Below are 20,256 nucleotides of genomic sequence, written 5' to 3'. Positions count from 1 at the left end.
CTTTTCTAAAGGCTGACTACAAGTTCATTGAGCTGCAAATCTACATGCAGTGTTTATTTGTGAAGTATCCACTGCATGTGAGGCATTTACTTCTTTCTTTAACTTAGGATGTACTTTGAAGTATACTTTTCATGTATACTTAAAAGAACTTTCCATTTCTTCCTTCTTGGCTCTGTACAGTTGTATCACAGTTACTTTTAAATATGTTACTTATGTATTTGTTATGCCAGACTACATTGTTTTCATTTTTGGTTGAACAATTATCCTTTTATTTTAATATAATTCATATACCAAAACATTTACCTTTCTAAGATATATAGTTTAGTGATTTTAGCATATTCACATGGATGTGCAACCATTACAAATAGTTTCTGGACATTTTATTAGTACAAAAGGAAATGCCTTACGTGTTAGCAGTCACTCCTTACTCTCCCCTCACCTCAGTCCCTAACAAGCACTAATTTACTTTCTGTCTCTGTGAGTTTGCCTATTCTGGGTATTTCATATAAATGGAATCATCATATATGTGGCCTTTTGTGTTCAACTTCTTTCATGTGGGTAGAAGTTTAAGATATTAATTGAAATTACTCTTCTTTTTTAATGTAGACATTTAAAGCTGTAAATTTCCTCCTAACCTCTGATTTAGCTGCAGTCTCTGAGTTTTGATGTATTGTGTTTTTGTTTCCATTTATCTCAAAGTATTTTCTAATTTCCTATGATTTCTTCTTTAACCCACTAGTTATTTAATGGAGTTAAATAACTAATTTAGCTTAAATAACTAAACACCAAGATGGAGTTTAATCTTCATGTTGGTGAATTTCCCTAAAGTTCTTCTGTTACTGATTCCTAATTTAATCCCATTGATTAAATCAGAGATCATATTTTATATGATTCTAGTCCTTTTAAATTTATTGAGGCTTGTCTTTATGGCATCACAATGCTCTATCTTGGAGAATGTTCCATATAAACTTAAGAATAATGTATACCTGGCTGTTATTGGATGCAGATTAATGGTAAACCATGTTAGAAACAATATATTGTCCTGTGGTGAGATATGCGTAGTTCTTATACAACATGTTCAGAAGTTGAGACTTGATAGCTAATTTTCCTACTTAGTTTCCTTCACTGACAGCCGTATTTTCTTTGGTCAGTCAAAAATGTATAAAGCCTAAGTGATAAGTTGGGCAACTGTCAAATTGTTTGAATTTGGCTTTGAGTGAGTGAAGTCACTCAGTCGTGTCCGACTCTTTGCGACCCTGTGGTCTGTACCTCTCCAGCCTCCTCCGTCCATGGGATTCTCCAGGCAAGAATACTGGAGTGGGAACTTGGCTTTAGTTTTCTTAATTGTCATGACTCCAAACAAGGTAACTGCCTATGAACTATAATGCCAAAATCTTGTTCTTGGTATTCAATGTGAAATACCATTCCGCTTTTAATTCTAGTTGTTAGAAACTGAAAAATGACCCTTACGGAATAAAGAAGTTATCTGTTTAGAAATGTGTTTGTGTTATGTGTGTTTTTATTACTCTACTGATTTTATTTTAGGGTGATGAGGAAACATTTGAAAATTATTACCGAAAACAAAGAAAGAAACAGGCAAGACTGGTATTGCAACCCCAGTCAAATATGGTAAGTATATGGAAATTTTGAATTGATTATGTTGTCAGTTTTTAACCCCTTTAATTTCTTCAGAGCATGGATTCCACTGAAAATATTTATTGAACACCTACCACTTCCAGTAATTGGTTTAGGTGTGAAGATTACAGTAGTTCAAATGGATGAGTCCCTTCTCTCATGAGCTTACATTCTATTAGGGAAGACAGACTATAAATAAATAAGAAAAGTCAATAAATATGAAATGTCAGGGAGTGGTAATTAGTTTCTGACAGTATGGTAGACTGCTGCTGCTGCTAAGTCGCTTCAGTCGTGTCCGACTCTGTGCGACCCCATAGACGGCAGCCCACTAGGCTCCTCTGTCCCTGGGATTCCCCAGGCAAGAATACTGGAGTGGGTTGCCATTTCCTTCTCCAGTGCATGAAAGTGAAAAGTGAAAGTAAAGTCACTCAGTCGTGTCCGACTCTTAGCGACCCCATGGACTGCAGCTTACCAAGCTCCTCCGTCCATGGGATTTTCCAGGCAAGAGTACTGGAGTGGGGTGCCGTTGCCTTCTTCAATGGTAGACTGAGTACCTTAATTAAGTAGTCTACTGAAAAAAACAACTAAAGATGCTGGATAAAACATTTTTTTTAAATCTTAAATTCTTTTACATGCACTGAGGATCACATAGGAAAGTATAGTCCTGACAGAGACTAAATAAGTAATCTGGAGGGGCTATGTTTGTGGGATTTTTATCAGTCATTCTTAAGAATACATGTATTTTTTGGCTATAAAATTGTGACATATTTGCTGTAGAAAAATAAGGAAAAAATGAAATAAAATAATCCATAATGTAAAAAAACTACTAAGTCAATGTGAAACTGTTCTATATGTTGGTTATGGTGATACGTATGTGACTAGATACATTTGTGGAAGCTCATAGAAGCAGCACATGAAAAAGAGCTTTACTGATATAACTTATACCCCAGTACACCTAAATGTAAGATATAGATGGCAGCCCACTAAGCTCCTCTGTCCCTGGGATTCTCCAAGCAAGAACACTGGAGTGGGTTGCCATTTCCTTCTCCAGTGCATGAAAGTGAAAAGTGAAAGTGAAGTTGCTCAGTCGTGCCCGACTCTTAGCGACCCCATGGACTGCAGCCTACCAGGCTCCTCCATCCATGGGGTTTTTCCAGGCAAGAGTACTGGAGTGGGGTGCCATTGCCTTCTCTGATAAACAAAATAGGAAAACTTAAATGAAGACAAATCCAGACAGGCATAATGAAACACTGTGCGTGGGTTCTAAGTCACTTCAGTCATGTCTGACTCTTTGCGACCCTAAGGACTGTAGCCTGCCAGGCTCCTCTGTCCATGGGGTTCTCCAAGGCAAGAACACTGGAGTTGGTTGCCATGCCCTCCTCCAGGGGATCTTCCAGACCCAGGGATTGAATCTGCGTTTCCTGTGGTTCCTGTATTGCAGGCGGATTCTTTACCACTGAACCCTGGGGTAAAGTCCCAATGAAGCACTAAATGTAGCTTTTTCCCTAAGGGGAATCTGCTAAATGGGAAAGCATGAGTTTTAAGGATGTAGAAGTATAGAGGCAGAAGCCCAGAGTCACCCAAAGAAGGTGATGAGAGATTCTCTCCTTTACAAGGCTGAGACTCCAAAGAATTATAGCTCATTATTGGAATGACCTAGAGAGAAAGCCATCTTGCAAAATCTCTCAGGTCCTTCTGCCAAACATACTAAAGAAAATTGCCTATCCCAAATCCTGGTGCTGAGTGAACAAAGAAAAAAATCCCTAATAATTCATAAGAAGCAGTTCTTAACATGTGTTTGCAATCCAATTTCATTCTACTTGGATCGTCAAAAAAATCTCAGGCTGAAAATTTAAAGTCGTTCCATTTTGATCTTGTCTCCAGGTGTCTGTTAGAAGCAAATGCAGATCTTCTCTGAACCTTCATACCAAGTTAAGAGTATCCACAGTTAAAGTTTCAATAGGAAAATTAACAACTCATACTCAGAACTAATTATTGAACAAGTGAGAATCTTTAGAAATATTGACAACAGAAATAAATTGTATTTAAAGACTTTCAATATTTGAGTTATTAGGCATAGAATATAAAATAACACTATTTTATATAAAATAACAGTATTATATTTAAAGAAAGAAAAGCTTGCCCTTCTCAATAGGGAGCCATAAACTATAAAGAAATTACCAAAAAAATGTGAAAAAAATCAAGTAGAACACCTAGTAAAGATATATGAGCCAAAATGAAAAATTTTGTGAACAACTTTTAACAGTTGATGAATTCTCTTAGTTGACCTGAAGAAATTATCTAGACAATATCACAGAGAGCAACTTGAACTCTCATAGGCTTCTGATAGATATGACTGTTGTACCAATTGTAACTATTTGGAAAATAGTTAGACAGTTTGTTATAATGTTAAGCAAATACTTATCATATGACCCAGAAATCCCACTCCTAAGTTTTTACCCATAAGAATTGAAAATGTATCTACATAGTGGCTTATTCCCACTCCAGTACTCTTGCCTGGAGAATCCCATGGACGGAGGAGCCTGTTGGGCTGCTTGAGTGACTTCACTTTCACTTTTCACTTTCACGCATTGGAGAAGGAAATGGCAACCCACTCCAGTGTTCTTGCCTGGAGAATCCCAGGGACGAGGGAGCCTGTTGGGCTGCCTTCTGTGGGGTCGCACAGTCGGATACGACTGACGCGACTTAGCAACATAGTAACTTTATTCATAAATACCAGAAACTAGAAACATTTCAAATGTCTATGAGGTAGTGAATAGATAAACAAATTGTTGTATCTCTACATAATGGAATGTTATATACTTAGCAGTAGAAAGGGAACTGATACATGCAATAACATGGATAAATCCTTTTTTTTTTTAAACAAGTAAAGTGTTTATTAGGAGGAAAAGGAGTATAGTATGTGTGGACAGATACACAGGTGAGCTCACAGAGAGGGTCCCTGAGTCACTGTCTCGTGGCAATTGAAATCACTTATATCAGGCATTTCTTCTGGGTTTCCTTTGGCCAGTCATTTTGATTTGCCTGGTTCACAGTCCATATTTGGTGTATCTCAGGATCCTCTTGACATGGATAAATCTTAAAAGCATTACTGGAAGTGAAAAAATTCAGATACAAAAAAATTACATATAGTGTAATTTGTGTTATATGACATTTTTGAAAAGGCAAAACTATAAGATAGAATGGGATCAGTGGTGAAGGGTTAGGGATTGGGCAGAGTGATTCACTACAAAGGGGCATAAGGGGAACTTTGTTATGAGGTAGAAATATTCTCTATCTTGATTTTGGTGTGGTTTCACAAATGTCTATATTTGTTGAAACTCATTAGACTCTCATATGTAAAATTTGCTTTATGTAAATTATAACAATAAATTTAACTTTAAAAACAAAGATAAGAGAAGACCTTAAAAATACCCAGAGAGAAGAGGTTATTTTCAAGTAAACAAGACAGTGGAGTATTTTCAATGCTGAAGGAAAACAACTTTCTACCCGAGATTCTCTATTCAGTGGAACAAGGACAAAGACATTTTCAGACAAAGAGGAGGAGAATTTGTTACCGAGATACCCTTAGAAGGAAAGAAAAGACTGTAGTCAAAAAGAAAGTGATGCCAAATGGAAAAAATGAGATTCTAAAAGAAATGAATAGCAAAGAAAGTATAAATATGAGGATAAACCTGTGTTGACTATAGAAAATAATATTAATACAGTATTATGGATAGAATTTAAAACAAGATAGAATCTTATCTTTAAAACGAGATAGAGTCAAAATGCACAATAACAATAGCATAAATATTAGGGTGAATAGAGTAAATATTAGGAAGTTATTGAAACTGAACTGTTTTGGAATTATCCAGAAAAGAATAAAATTATTAATTAATTTTAGAGTTTGATTATTTAAGTATGCATAATGTAATTTCTGTAACAATTAGAAGAATAGAAACAGTATATAGTTAAATATAATTTAAAAAGCTTAAGTTATAAAAAATTCATCTTAGAGCTGATAAAAAATGTTAATTTGAATCTATAAATACTTGATAACATTGACTTAAAGTATTTAAAGCAAAATTGCTGCAACTAAAAGGGTAAATTAAAAAATCCATAAGCATTGTGGATGCTTCAGTATCTTATAAGCCATTAGACAGAATAGCAGTAAGAATACAGAACATGTTTAATAATAGGCTTATCTAATAGACTTAAAGCTCAACATTCAGGAAACTAAGATCATGGCATCCGGTCCCATCACTTCATGACAAATAGATGGGGAAACAGTGGCAGACTTTATCTTTTTGGGCTCCAAAATCACTGCAGATGGTGATTGCAACCATGAAATTAAAAGACGCTTACTCCTTGGAAAGTTATGACCAATCTAGACAGCGTATTCAAAAGCAGAGACATTACTTTGTCTACAAAGGGCCGTCTAGTGAAGGCTGTGGTTTTTCCAGTGGTCATGTATGGATGTGAGAGTTGGACTATAAAGAAAGCTGAAACATGTAAAATATCATGTAAGAAACGAGTTGCCAGTCCAGGTTCGATGCACGATACTGGATGCTTAGGGCTAGTGCACTGGGACGACCCAGAGGGATGGTATGGGGAGGAAGGAGGGAGGAGGGTTCAGGATGGGGAACACATGTATACCTGTGGCGGATTCATTTTGATATTTGGCAAAACTAACACAATTATGTAAAGTTTAAAAATAAAATTAAAAACAAAAAAGAAAGCTGAGTGCAGAAGAATTGATGCTTTTGAACTGTGGTGTTGGAGAAGACTCTTGAGAGTCCCTTGGACTACAAGGAGATCCAACTAGTCCATCCTAAAGGAGATCAGGCCTGGGTGTTCATTGGAAGGACTGATGTTGAAGCTGAAGCTCCAGTACTTTGGCCACCTCATGCTAAGAGGTGACTCATTTGAAAAGACCCTGATGCTGGGAAAGATTAAGGGCAGGAGGCGAAGGGGATGACAGAGGATGAGATGGTTGGATGGCATCACCGACTCAATGGACACGAGTTTGGGTGAACTCTGGGAGTTGGTGATGGACAGGGAGGCCTGACATGCTGCTGTTCATGGGGTCGCCAAGAGTTGGACCTGACTGAGTGACTGACCTGAACTGAACTGAATAGACTGGTGGTCCGGTGGTTAAGACTCAGTACTTTCACTGCCATGGGCCCAGTTTGATCCCTGATTGAGGAACTAAGATCCCAGAAGCCATGCAGCACAGCCAAAAAAAAAAAAAAAAGAATTCTGTTTCACACCTGTAAAAACACTTTTTAAGAGTACATATTGAGCACTGTAAAATGTGACAACATACTATGTTATAAAGCAGGTATCAAGACATATCCAACTTTTGTGTCATGTAGACTCTATTCCCTGATCATAGTATTTTTAAGCCAAAAGTGTAATAACAGCCTCCTCCCTGAAAAAAAATCCAGATGTTTGAAAATTTTGATCACTTTCATGAAATAAAATACAATATTTGAACTTAATTGAAATATTTTATGTAATAAGCTCTTACGAAATTCAAATAATCAAATATTTTCTTTTTGTTAAAATTATGAACAATAGGAAATTGTAGACCATTTCAGAGGAATTTGACTTTTATTATGAATCAGATAAAAAAATCATTAGAAGGTGTTTAGGAAACGATATATTTATTTGATTAATTTTGAAAAGTATTGTTCTGGCAGCTGTCTGGAGAATAGACTGAGGAAACAAGCCTGAAAGCTTGGAAGGCTAGGTAGGAGAAGGATGTAATAGGACTAGTGAGAGATGATAGTGGATTGAATTAGCTTACTGAGATGAAGGTTCTGACTTTTTAATTTGCTTATTTTGTCTCTTTTTGAATGCAAATTCCATGAGGGTAAGGACTTTTTGTTATTTACCAGTGTATCCCTTGTGCCTTAAAATATATGCTTATAGTAGACTCTCAATAAGTATTTGTTAACAAATGTTGTACTGATTTGCAACTACTTTTATGTTACTGATATCTATTGTTTTAAATTGATTTTTATTTTTCATTTACAGCATGAAACAGTTGATGGCTATAGAAGATATTTCACTCAAATTGTAGGGTATGTATCTAATATGGCAACAAATATTATTTTGATACTGTGTTAAATGTCAAAACTAATTATTTTCTATTTAGGTTTGAATTTTGTTTCAACTCGTTATTTTGCAATTGCTGTTTTTAGGTTCTTTGTGGTGGAAGATCACATTTTACATGTGACCCAAGGATTAGTAACCAGGGCATACACTGATGAACTTTGGAACATGGCCCTCTCAAAGATAATTGCTGTCCTTAGAGCTCATTCAGTAAGTTAGATAATTTATGTTACTAAATTTTTAATTCAGTTACTTCAAGAACTTATGAATTGGATAGTGTCAAAAGAAAGTTGTACCTTCATTAGTTCTACATTTTTTTGAAAATTGTCAGATTTGGAGGCAGTAATGTTAGGCTTTTGTTTGTGTGGTAATATTGAGCTGTGATTTTGCAACTGACTGGGGCTTCTGAAGACACTTTCAGTCCAGCATTATAGAAGATGGAGAATTATGCTGTTCTCATTAGTCTCAACTGACCTCTTCATTAGATCACTGAAAAGCACCATGAAGAAAGGGTTTTTAATTATCATTCCACATTCTTTGTTTCCAAAATAAACTCCACCATTAAAACTCAATAGAACTTGTTCTTGAATGTTTATAGCTTATTTGCAGTAGTACACTTATAAATGTCCTAAAAATAATGTGCAGTTGTCAAAATTTAAACTCATTTGGAGTAGTGAATCTTTAGGTAATGAAAACTTTTTTATGAAGAAGGGTAAAATGATAAAATATTTTTATAATATGCCTTTTGTGGAAGTAAAAATTATGTTATAAGGACTAATGAAATTAATAATTTCTTAGTGTGCACTTTTTCTTAAGATAGTTTTGGAAGTTTGCCTTCAGTAAAATCTCCCCAAACTTAAAATTTTATAATCTATTATTTAAAATTTTGTTATTGAGAATAGAGATTGAAAATATTTTGAAGAAAGATTATTAGTTTAAGTGATACTTAGATTATAAATACATTTTATTTTTACTTGTCAGGGACATAGATTCTGGGTACACTATTTGTCCAATGAACTACAACTTTTTCTATCATATATAATAAAGAACATTATATTTTATCATGGTTTATATTCTGACCAGCTAAGAATATGTAATATTGTAGTATGCTCCCTATTGATTTCATGACATCGTGTATGAAATCGTATTATATTAAATGCAATATATCATATTTACAATCTTACTAAATGCTATTAAGGGAGCACGAGTGAATTTCACTATCCTTTTGAAATTAATTATTTTCCTTTGATGGATTACTAAGAAAATACTTAAATTGTCACTTAGAAAAATATAATTGATTGCATCTCTTTTATAATAGAATAAATAAATAATTGAAAAGTAGAAATATAAACCATTTTTTCAATTTGAAATAACTAGTTCTTTAAAATCTAAAGACTTTTTTGGAAATACAAGCATCATTGCTTTGACCAAAGTAAGTGTGTGCAAATTTCAGGAAAATTTCTTTTCATATAGTACCTAAAGTGGTTTGTCATGTCATGATCTTTCCCTAATAATTTTTTAGTGAATAGAGGAAGTCAAATGTGAATCTGATAATCAAGACTTGAAATTTATTGTAAGTCAAGCAAATTTAAGGAAAAATTTTCAAGTTTTATTTCTTAATTTTTAACCAAGTGACTCTGGTGTGTGTGTATGTGTGTTTGTTTGTGTTTCTACCCCCACTTACCCTTCATTCTCCCAGTCTTATTGCACCGATCCTGATCTTGTTCTGGAGCTGAAGAATCTCATTGTAATATTTGCAGATACTCTACAGGTGGGTGATAATCTGATATTCAGTTAATGGCTATTTGAGCACATAAAACTATTCAAAATATAGTGTAGACCATACTCATTTCTTGTATTGTGGCTTAATGGTAGTAAATTAGCAATAATCAAATGTTTACTTATGTATTGATATTCTCCTATCATTTAGAACTTTTCATACTACTGCTTTCCTGATTATGAAGCTTGGACAGAGATCAGGGAATATTACCATCTTTTAAAATATTGGTCATTCTGTTGGAGTAGATATAGTATTTTTGCAGTTAAAAAAAAGTACGCAATGTAATGGGAAAAACCCTGAACTAGAAATTAGAATATTAAAGTTCTGCCTGAGGAGAGTGAACGTGAGCTGTGGAATCACAAAGACCCGAGTTTATGTTCAGCTTTTGCTGTTGACTAATTGTATGCTTACACGTTTTCTGAACTTCAGATCCTCATTTGTGAAAGTGAATTTATTAATTACTAGTTTTCAGAATTGTTTTGAGTTTTAAATGTGATGCGGTATATGAAAATAAACGCTAGTTTGAAAGCTGTATGTACTCATTTTCTTCCTAATTTCAAGTGTGCTATGACTGTAAGCAGATCACTTTACTTTGCATTTTGGAGTTTTTTTCTTTTTAACATAAGATTAAAACTGAATTGTCTGAAAACTCATTGTCTTTGTGGTTATCAATATCAAAGTTTTGAACTTGTCCCTCATTTTTGATCACAGATAATAATGAATTGATTAAGTTTTCATGCTTAAACTTATGGGATTTTTGATGTTTGATTGATTGATAGATGTTTGATTGGTTGATAAGTTTTCAACCATGCTTAAATTTATGGGATTGTTACAGCTGGAATAACTTTTTGTGAAATATAGACCAACGTTTTCCAAAGTGTGATACTAGTTGTATGGTCAAAAATGTTTAGAAAATGCGGAGTGAAGTAAAAGAGATTTTTCTGCTAGAAGCAAGTTTATAGCATACATTTCCAAAGGTAAGGTGATTATGTAGCATTTTCCCAACATATCTGACTCTTAAATCTTTTTTTTCCCTTAGAGTATCTTTTCGATGTAGAGGTTCATATAAAGTGCTTTAGGAAATGCTGGGGCTTCCCTTGTGCCTTAGTTGGTAAAGAATCTGCCTGTAATGTGGGAGACTTGGGTTCGATCCCTGGGTTAGGAAGATCCCCATGGAGAAGGGAAAGGCTACCCACTCCAGTATGCTGTCCTGGAGAATTCCATGGACTGTATAATCCATGGGGTCGCAAAGAGTTGGATACAACTGAGTGACCTTTACTTTTAGGAAATGCTAAACTATTTGTTTTATCACAGGAGTCCATCCTAGAATAATATTTTTTATTATTTTATCTATTTTATTCTTAAACCTAAGGAGATAATATCACAAGCTCATTTAGTAAATTATTTTATTGCCTTATATCTTCATTAGTTTTTACAGCTTATAAAACCAGAATAATTTGGGACTTTTTTTCTTTCATAAATTTTGTGACTAATGTACCTGTAATACTGATCTCTCTGCAAAAAAACTTTAGTAATTTTATTAAAGACTGCCTTAATATTTGGGGACTATTTTTAAGTAACTTGGAGTTTTGCTGTCCTTATTTACTCAAAGCATTGCTACTCAAAATATGGTCTGGGGACCCCAGGTCAACAAATTGTTTGTTATGGATCAATAATGAAAAGAAATTTCTGTCAGAATGTAGATCAACTACGTCACTAAAGTACAAAATTTAGCTCAGTTGGTTTTTGTTTTTGATAACAATAGCAGCATTGATTGATATCAGTAGCAGCATTGATTTATATTCTGGTGTAAACTCTTTATCTCTCTTTTAAAAACCGTACAGACTGTTCTTGAATTGGCATTTTGAGTACAACTGTAGATTTCGGTTTTAGATTAAGTATTTGGTATGGTTCCAAGGAACTCTGCAGAGAATCAAAGAGTAGTAGGCAATATTCAGGTTACAGAGGCATTAAAAAAGTAACATTGATGGATTGTAAATATACCTTTCTGATCTTACTGCTTTGAAATAAAGTTGAGGAAAACAAATCAGTTCTTGCTTATTTAGAAATCGTGCCATATTTTCATTTTGCTGTAAATTGACAAGCTGATTATTAGGTAGATCTTACATTGAATTAAATAAATGCTGGCTTTTTAAGTTGTACTTAGTAATTGAAAAGTTGAGAGAATTAAGAATGATCTTTTCTAATTAATCTTAAAGCATATTGCACAATAGTTCATTTTAAAAATTGGTACTTTACCATCCTAAGGGAATTTTTCTTTTTAAAATGTTACTATTTCATCACCTAAAACAAAGCTAACTAAACAATAAAGTGAAAAATCAAAACACAACATAGCATGTTCATAGTTCTGCTTATTGCCTATTAAGCAAATGAAAAGCAAGCATTTATCAATTCATTCATTAACCTTTTTTGAGCACCTGCTATGTGCTAACAGCTAGATAATATAGATATATAAATCAGTATAACAATAGGGACATAAAGATTCTTGGATTTAAGAAATTCAGTTGTAAACAAATAAGATGTATAATAAGACATACTAATTTAGTAATATATTAAAGAACTTTGGGTTCTTGGAAGATAGAATGATAACTTTGATTCCAGGAGTTGGGAAGGGTTATATGGAAAGTTGAAATGTGAGCTGGATTTTGAAGGAAATGTGAGTTCAGCAAGTAGATATGAAGGAAGAGGCATTAATGACAGGCAAATAGCGTGTGTCAGTTATAGGTAACTGACTATACTGTCTCACCATAGTATAGTATGGTGTACTTTGGCCCCCTGATGCAAACAGCTGACTCATTGGAAAAGACCCTGATGCTGGGAAGGATTGAAGGCAGAAGGAGAAGAGGGCGACAGGGAATGAGATGGTTGGATGACATCACTGATTCAGTGGACATGAACTTCGGCAAACTCCGAGAGATGGTGAAGGATAGGGAAGCCTGGTGTGCTGCAGTCCATAGGGTCACGAAGAGTAGGACAGGACTTGGCAACTGAATGACAACAACAAATAGTGTGATGGGCATGAAACTGGCTGACCAGCTTTGTGATGTTAGAAATTGTAATGTTTAAATGTAAGCAAAGAAGGGTAGAGAGTGGTAATAAAAACTGATTAGGTAGTTTTAGCCAGATTGTGGCATGTTTTGTGAGGCTTTAGTAAGCCTCCTCTAGGGGAATGGTATGATCAGCTTTGCACTTTTAGATGATAATTTTATGAATTGGCAATAGAGTGAGTTGAGAGAGACAGATGGTTGGAATTTCAGTTTAGAAAGCTTTTACAGTGATCTAGGCAGGGGATGTTAAGGACCTAAAATAAAACAGTGGTACTGGAAAGATTTCTGAAGAAAGAAAGGTAGTAGATGATGGAGAAAAATGATAGGTTTGAATGAAATTTGTAAAGGAGTATAATCAAAAGAATCTGATGAGTGGTTAGATATTTGTTTTGGGGGCATTTAAACAACTGAGCGACTTCACTTTCACTTTTCACTTTCATGCATTGGAGAAGGAAATGGCAACCACTCCAGTGTTCTTGCCTGGAGAATCCCAGGGACAGAGGAGCCTGGTGGGCTGCCGTCTCTGGGGTCGCACAGAGTCAGACACGACTGAAGCGACTTAGCAGCAGCAGCAGTAGCAGATGACATTTAGTTTTCTTTCCTGAGAAATTGGATTGATGATAGAACTATTAACAGGAATAGGAAGTAGGAAGAACACTTGGTTTAGTAGGAAGATATGAGTTTAATGTGCTTGTTGGTGGACTGGAGATGTCTAATAGCTGTTGGAATTAAATATTTAGAATTTATAGAGGTCTAGCTAGAGATACAGATTGAGAATAGTCAGTGAACGTGTGTTTGAAGTCAATTGACTTGAAATTGCCCTAGAGAGCTAGAAGAAAAAATTGAAGGATGGAGATAGAAGGAAAAAGAATCCAGAAGGATTTCTCATAGATAAAAGGAGAACAAAGAGAGAGTGGTGTTAAAAGCAGAAGAGACAGAAGTAAGATAGAATGAGAGATCATAGAATTATTTAGGAGATACTCCGTGATATTATTGACAGCAGTTTCAACAAAGGAATAGGGGTGGGAATTAGATTGTAGTAGGTTTGGCTAGGGAAGGACAGAGGAGGCAGCTGCAGGGCACAGAAAATTGTAGGAGGACTTTTTTGTTCCCTTTAGTTGTTCTTGTTTTAAAGATGGGAGGCAATTTAGCAAGTTTATTTAGTGAAGAGAAAGGAGGTAGTGGAAGTTAAAAATGCAATAGAGTGAGTAGCTGATCCATGGAGCAGTTCCTTCAGGAAGAGATAGGATCAAGACCAAAGATGAAGAGGTGAGCCTTGAAGGGGAAGAGGGACAACTCTGATGTGAGCAGAAATGTTTGGTCCTAATATGGTTTTGATTTCAGTGGATTTGGAGTTGCAAAGGAATAAAATTTTGGAGTGTCTATTTGATCATTTTTCCCTGTACCACAAAGTCAGCGTTGAATTGAAAGTACAGTGTTTCAGACAGCATGTATTCTCTTTTTTTCTTCTATCTTATTTAGAGACTGCTTCCCAAGACGCAGTTATGTGGATCAGTGATCTTGAACTTTTCCTTCAATTCTGACTTGTAATACTTTTTAAGGTTAACAATGTAATCCATACTGAAAAGAGAGAGAAGAAATGGAAAAATAATTCCAGCTTCATAAAACTTTCTAGACTCTTTTTAACTGGTGCAACTTAGTAGAAAGGCAAAAGGACATCTTTTTTTCATACTATTGAGATGGCATACAATTTGATATAGTGATCACTTCAAACAGTTCTCTAGTATTCTGAACTTTTAAAAATGAATATCTTTAATTATTTTACTTGTATATCTGCTTTGTGTGTGTGTGTTTTAGGGTTATGGTTTTCCAGTGAATCGACTTTTTGACCTTTTATTTGAAATAAGAGATCAATACAATGAAACATTGCTTAAGAAATGGGCTGGAGTTTTCAGGTTAGTCTAAGCCATGGTACCTTAATGTAAGAAAAAAATTGCCAAATTATGAAGTAATTGTTTTTGCATTTAGCAATAAAATTGCTTATAATTATATTTTTATCGTGGTAAAGTATGTGTAACTTAAAATTGACCATTTAACCTTTTATGTATGTATAGTTCAGTGACAGTAAGTATGTTCACACTGTTGAAACCATCACTACTGTTCATCTCCAGAACTTTCTTATCTTCCTAAACTGAAACTCTGTACCAATTAAACAGTCCTTCCCAACCTCTTTTTCTTCTGGTTCATCCCGGAAATCACCATTCTACTTTGTCTTTGAATTTGACTACTCTAGTTACTTTATATAAGTAGTTTGTACATTGTTTGGGTTTTGTGTCTGAATTTGTTTGGTTTTTTTGGTCTGGTTTATTTCACTAAGCATAATGTCTTCAAGGTTTATCCATGGTGTAGTAGTATGTGTCAGAATATCATTCCTTTTTTAAGGCTAAATAATACTCCATTGTGTGTATCATGTTTTATTTATCCATTCATCTACTTATGGATATTTGGGTTGTTTTCACCTTTTGACAATTAATGAATAATGCCACTGTGAACTCTGACAAACAGTTATCTGTTTGGGTCCCTGTTTCAGTTCTTTTGGGCATATACCCAGAAGTGGAATTGCTGGATTATATGGTAAATAATTTTGAGGAACCTCTATTCTGTTTTCCACAATGGCTGCACCACAGGTACATGACTTATTTCCAGCCTCTCATTAAGATGCCAGAGCCATTTATCAATTAGATATTCATTATGTACTGCCCAAACCATATCCTTCTCTTATGTTCCTTACCTCTGCAGATGTCTGTGATGAGGTGAGATATATATCATTTGTCCATTTTCCTTATCTAGAAACCACAGATTCGTTAGGATTATACTTTCCCTCATAATCCTCATTTAGTTTGTAAGTCCCATATATTCTACTTCTTAAAAACTGTTTCTGCCACTCCCTTTCTGCCTCCACAAATACAGCTTTAATTCAAATCCTCATCGCTCTTTATTTGGATCATTCAATCTTTCTACCTGGCCTCTCTCTGTTCATTATTGTCTTTTTCTTTGTTTTTCCTCCTACTATGTGAAATTCTTCCTATCATATTCCTCTGCCTAAAACCTCAGATGATATTCCATTGCCTATAGGATAAAATCTGGGTCTCAGTTTGTCCACCTGCCCAGCCTTATTTTAAACCATGTCCCTTGCATACTTTATACTCCAGTAATACTGCATACTTGTGGTTTTATTCAGCCCCTCCCCACAGTCGTACTTTTTCATGCCTTATGTTTTTGCATGTTATGGTCCATCCTTTGGAAATGCTATTCTCCCATAATCTCATTAGAAGTGTTTCGTTTTATCTGTAAAACCCCTACACAGCCCATAGCTTCTCTGTAAAACTTCTCATGAGATATCCCCCACCTAGTCTGTTAAAGTTAGTTGCTTTTTTCCTTTGTCCTATATCTGAAACTTGTACCTCATTTATTGCCTGCATAACATCATTATAAACATAATCTGTTTGCATATCTCTCTCTCCTATTAGGCTTGAGAACAAAGATCTTGCTTTTATCTTCATGGGGGTAGAGAGTTTTCATTATAGTTAGCCCAGAGACTAGCACATAATAGGTGCTCAAGAAATACTAATCAGACTGAATTATTGATTATAAAGAAGTTGATTGGACAGCAGGTATATTAGTAAGGCTGAGTTAAGCTACTAACAAAAGTACACAAAATCTCATTGGATAAACATAGGCATTTTATTTCTCACTTACACAGAAGTTTATAGTGGGTCTAGTAGTCCACGACTCAGGCTTTTGCCATCTGTGATTCTACTTTCTCGACATGGGGGGGTCTCTCCTGTCACCATGGGACAGAGGATCACACAGTTAGCTCATAAATGCTTTAGACTTAAAGCAACACATGTAGCTTGTGTTCACAGTCCAGTGGCTGAAACTAGTCATATGACTGCCTGTTTGCAAGGAAAGCACATAGATGTTTGGTGAGTAGTAAATGTGTCTGCCTTACTAAGTGTAAAAGCTGCTTTTCTAAGTACAGCATTGTGAGAGACAGACAAATGGAAGACATTGTTTTCATCTTCAAGGAGCTTATGATCTAGTTGGAAAGAGAACACAAAAGACATGGAACTTGAGAGTTGTTCCTGTTAAGAAATATGACTGGGATACTCTTCAACTCATTTTTAGTTGTAGTTAGTTCATTCAGACTATATCATGTTGGGAACTGTTCTAAGGAATTGAAGTACTGAAGGATGTAAAATAAACAGGTAGAAAGAGGATCACACGTTAATTTTGAAAGACACTTATTTGATACTGGATTTTAGAATTCTGAGTGATTAGGCACTGTTTTCCTATTTATACCCTTAACTGACAAACAAAAAATTATTTTGTAATTATTGGGTTTTCTTATTGTTCTATAGCACTCTATTGGTGTATTTTCTAATATTAAATTTTCAATTCTGTCTTCTTTCTTAACAGGGACATTTTTGAAGAAGATAATTATAGCCCCATCCCTATTGTTAGTGAAGAAGAATATAGAGCAATCATAAGTAAATTTCCCTTTCAAGATCCAGACCTTGAAAAGGTACAACTTTGTTCTTACTTCAAGAATTTTCTTCAAAATAAATTAATCAGTAATACATTATATTAACCTGACATTGTGAGAATAGCTTCTTTTGAGGCTTTTGTTGTTACTGTTGTGTTATTTGAGAAAATTAATTATGTTTTTGTTAACTTTTAAAGATTATGTTACTACTACTGTTATTTTGGTGAGGTTAAGAAGGGACTTTTCCTGGGGCTACTAGGAGCAGTTGTCCCAAATGTTAGGTGGATTCCCAGAGCAGGTGTTACAAATGTTGGGTGGGTTCCAAATTAAACATGTTGAGTAGATTATAGGAATAAGAGAATTTTGTAGGGAAAGAGAGAATTTCTATGAAATTTGCATTACTGTGAAAGATCTTAATTTTAATTTTTTTTTTCTAGAAACGTACTCATGTAAAAAAGTTTGTCTTGGTTCAGTAAGAGGTGTATGAAGGTAATAGTCATCTGGATTTTTTTCTGAAGTAAGAATGTATATTTTTGGAATTAGGATGTGAACAAAAGATAGGATAGAGAAAGGAAATTTCTTTTGCTGAAATACTGAAATACTGAAATTTCTTCCAGCATTAGAATATTCTGTAAATATACCTGATTGCCCGTGTGTGTGCATGCACACAAAAACACACATGCTTGTACCAATCCAGTATCTCTGGGTAGAATTAGATCTTATGAGAAAAGGATATCATATTTCCTGCTCATATCACCTTTTTAGTTCTCCTCATTCTTGATATTTTCCCTTAATCTTTTTTGTTATTTTTCCAACACTTTATAATTTAGTTCTTTTCTACATTTTTATCCCTTCATAATGAACAAGAGTGAATTCTCAGTGAGTTGTGTGAATTGTGACTGTAAATTTTTATGTAAATATAATAAATTTTTATTAAAATTCTATGTTATATTCATTTATACATAGACAAAGCAAATTATGTGTCATTTCAGTTCAATTGCTCAGTTGTGTCTGACTCTTTGTGACCCCAGGGACTGCAGCACTTCAGGCTTCCCTGTCTATCATCAGCTCCTGGAGCTTGCTCAAACTCATGTCCCTCAAGTCAGTGATGCCATCCAAGCATCTCATTCTCTGTCATCCCCTTCTCCTCTTGCCTTCAGTCTTTTCCAGCTTCAGAGTCTTTTCCAGTGAGTCAGTTCTTCGCATCAGGTGGCCGGAGTATTGGAGCTCCAGCTTCAAATTATGTGTTCAGTTCAGTCGCTCAGTTGTGTCCAACTCTGCGACCCTATAAAACGGTTAGAACTGGACATGGAACAACAGACTGGTTCCAAATTATGTGTAACAGTCACTAAATATAGGACCAATTAATTAAATGCATAGCTTTTAGATTATAGCTAATGCTGCCATTGCATATACCTAATTGTATTCTAAATACACACAGAAGACCAGATTAATTATTCTATTTCTGTATTTTTGAAGCCCCAATCAAAGATCCTTGTCAGGAAATATTATAAGAATATGCTTTGTCTCATGGCTTGGTTTAGTTTTAGTTATTGGTAATAAATGTGTTCAGGATATAGCATCTGTAAAGAGAACACTAGGCTTCTCTGGTGGCTCAGTGATAAAGAATCCACCTGCCAATGCAGGAGACACAGGTCTGTTCCCTGGGTTAGGAAGATCCTATGGAGAAGGAAAATGCAATCTACTCCAGGATTCTTGCCTGGGAAATCCAGTGGACAGGGGAGCCTGGCAGGCTGCAGCCTATGGGGTCACAAAAGACACTGGGACGACCCAGAGGGATGGTATGGGGAGGGAGGAGGGGGGAGGGTTCAGGATGGGGAACACATGTATACCTGTGGCGGATTCATTTTGATATTTGGCAAAACTAATACAATTATGTAAAGTTTAAAAATAAAATTAAATTAAAAAAAAATCCCCCCCCCCCAAAAAAAAAAAGAGTTGGACATGGCTTAGTGACTAAACAACAGCAAAAATAGCACTGGATTTGGTCTGGATTCATGTGCCGGATCTGTCTGTGGCTTACTATGGGCGAGTGACTTACCCTGTTTGGGCATTTGTGCCTTAAATGTCTAATGAGAATTTTGAATTAAATAATCTCTAATATCTCTACTAATTATACTGAACTATTCTAAATGGATTCATAGTTAAAAGGATATTTGGCTTTGCTTGTAGGGTATATCCCACGGTATTTTAGGATTAAATTTGTTAGGAATTGTATTCATTGGTTTGTGTATTATTTGTCATTAAAAGAACTATCACTAAGGCAGAAGCCACATGGAAAATTTAAATGTGGTAACTTAGAAATCCCATAACTTATTTTGTAGTAGTCTCTTGGTTGTTTGTGTATATACTTATTTTTTCCTAACTTAAGTATAATTTTCAATTAAAATAGTTTTAAAAGATATAAAATTATCTTTCAAATAACTTGAGTTACTATTTTCAGTGGAAATACCAAGTGAGAAAAGTAAGACTGAACATACATGCAAAAATATCTATTTTTGCAGATAGCTGTGCTAATTTAACTAGTACCCTTTGGCTAAAATAAGAACATAGTCATTTTATCTTTAATGTCATTAAAATAAATTCTTGTTGAAATGTCTTTGAAATAGTTAATATTGTTCATTATTGTGCAAAGCATTAATTGAAAGTGAGTTATCTCTTCCATGTTTATAAAGTGATTTTAAAGAATGGTAGCTCTTTAGTTGATTTTTGTAGTCCTCCTAATTTAGTCCCTACATTTGGAAAGGTTGAACTTACCAGTTTTAGAGAGACTGCTCTCTGCAAATGTCTTTACTACCAACTTTTTGTAAGCTGCTTTCTGCTGGAGGTACCTAAGAATAAATGTTCATTTATGGGTTTATCATTTACCTCCTGTTTAATGGACACTGTGCCATGTGCTAGTTTTTCCATCTCTACTGTCAAGGAACTTGTAGCCAAGAGAGGAATAGATAAAATAAACGGGAAATTACAATTCATAGAAGTTGACCATGCTAAGGATTAAGACAAGTAGAATGGAAAAAAAGCTGTAATTCTATAGTATAAAGTATCAGTGGCAGGGTAATAAAGTACAAGAGATAAAGATCAAAAAATGAAGTAGAAACAGCCAGACTATAAATAGACCTTCTATA

The 20,256-nt window shown here is 34.8% G+C and overlaps 1 protein-coding gene across 5 annotated transcripts in view; it reads left to right on the top strand.

Moving 5' to 3' along the window:
• EXOC6 (exocyst complex component 6) overlaps nt 1-20,256 on the top strand; it is a 189,916-nt gene that overhangs the window by 67,590 nt on the left and 102,070 nt on the right. For all 5 annotated transcript variants that reach the window (XM_027529582.1, XM_027529584.1, XM_027529583.1 and 2 more), the window contains exons 9-14: nt 1,546-1,629; nt 7,675-7,721; nt 7,842-7,962; nt 9,452-9,523; nt 14,419-14,516; nt 17,041-17,146. In XM_027529582.1, the coding sequence (XP_027385383.1) occupies nt 1,546-1,629; nt 7,675-7,721; nt 7,842-7,962; nt 9,452-9,523; nt 14,419-14,516; nt 17,041-17,146 (528 nt within the window). The remainder of the gene's footprint in view (nt 1-1,545; nt 1,630-7,674; nt 7,722-7,841; nt 7,963-9,451; nt 9,524-14,418; nt 14,517-17,040; nt 17,147-20,256) is intronic.

Source organism: Bos indicus x Bos taurus, chromosome 26 (assembly GCF_003369695.1).
Source record: "Bos indicus x Bos taurus breed Angus x Brahman F1 hybrid chromosome 26, Bos_hybrid_MaternalHap_v2.0, whole genome shotgun sequence".
Lineage (NCBI taxonomy): Eukaryota > Metazoa > Chordata > Mammalia > Artiodactyla > Bovidae > Bos > Bos indicus x Bos taurus.
This window is presented reverse-complemented; position numbering and strand designations above follow the sequence as displayed.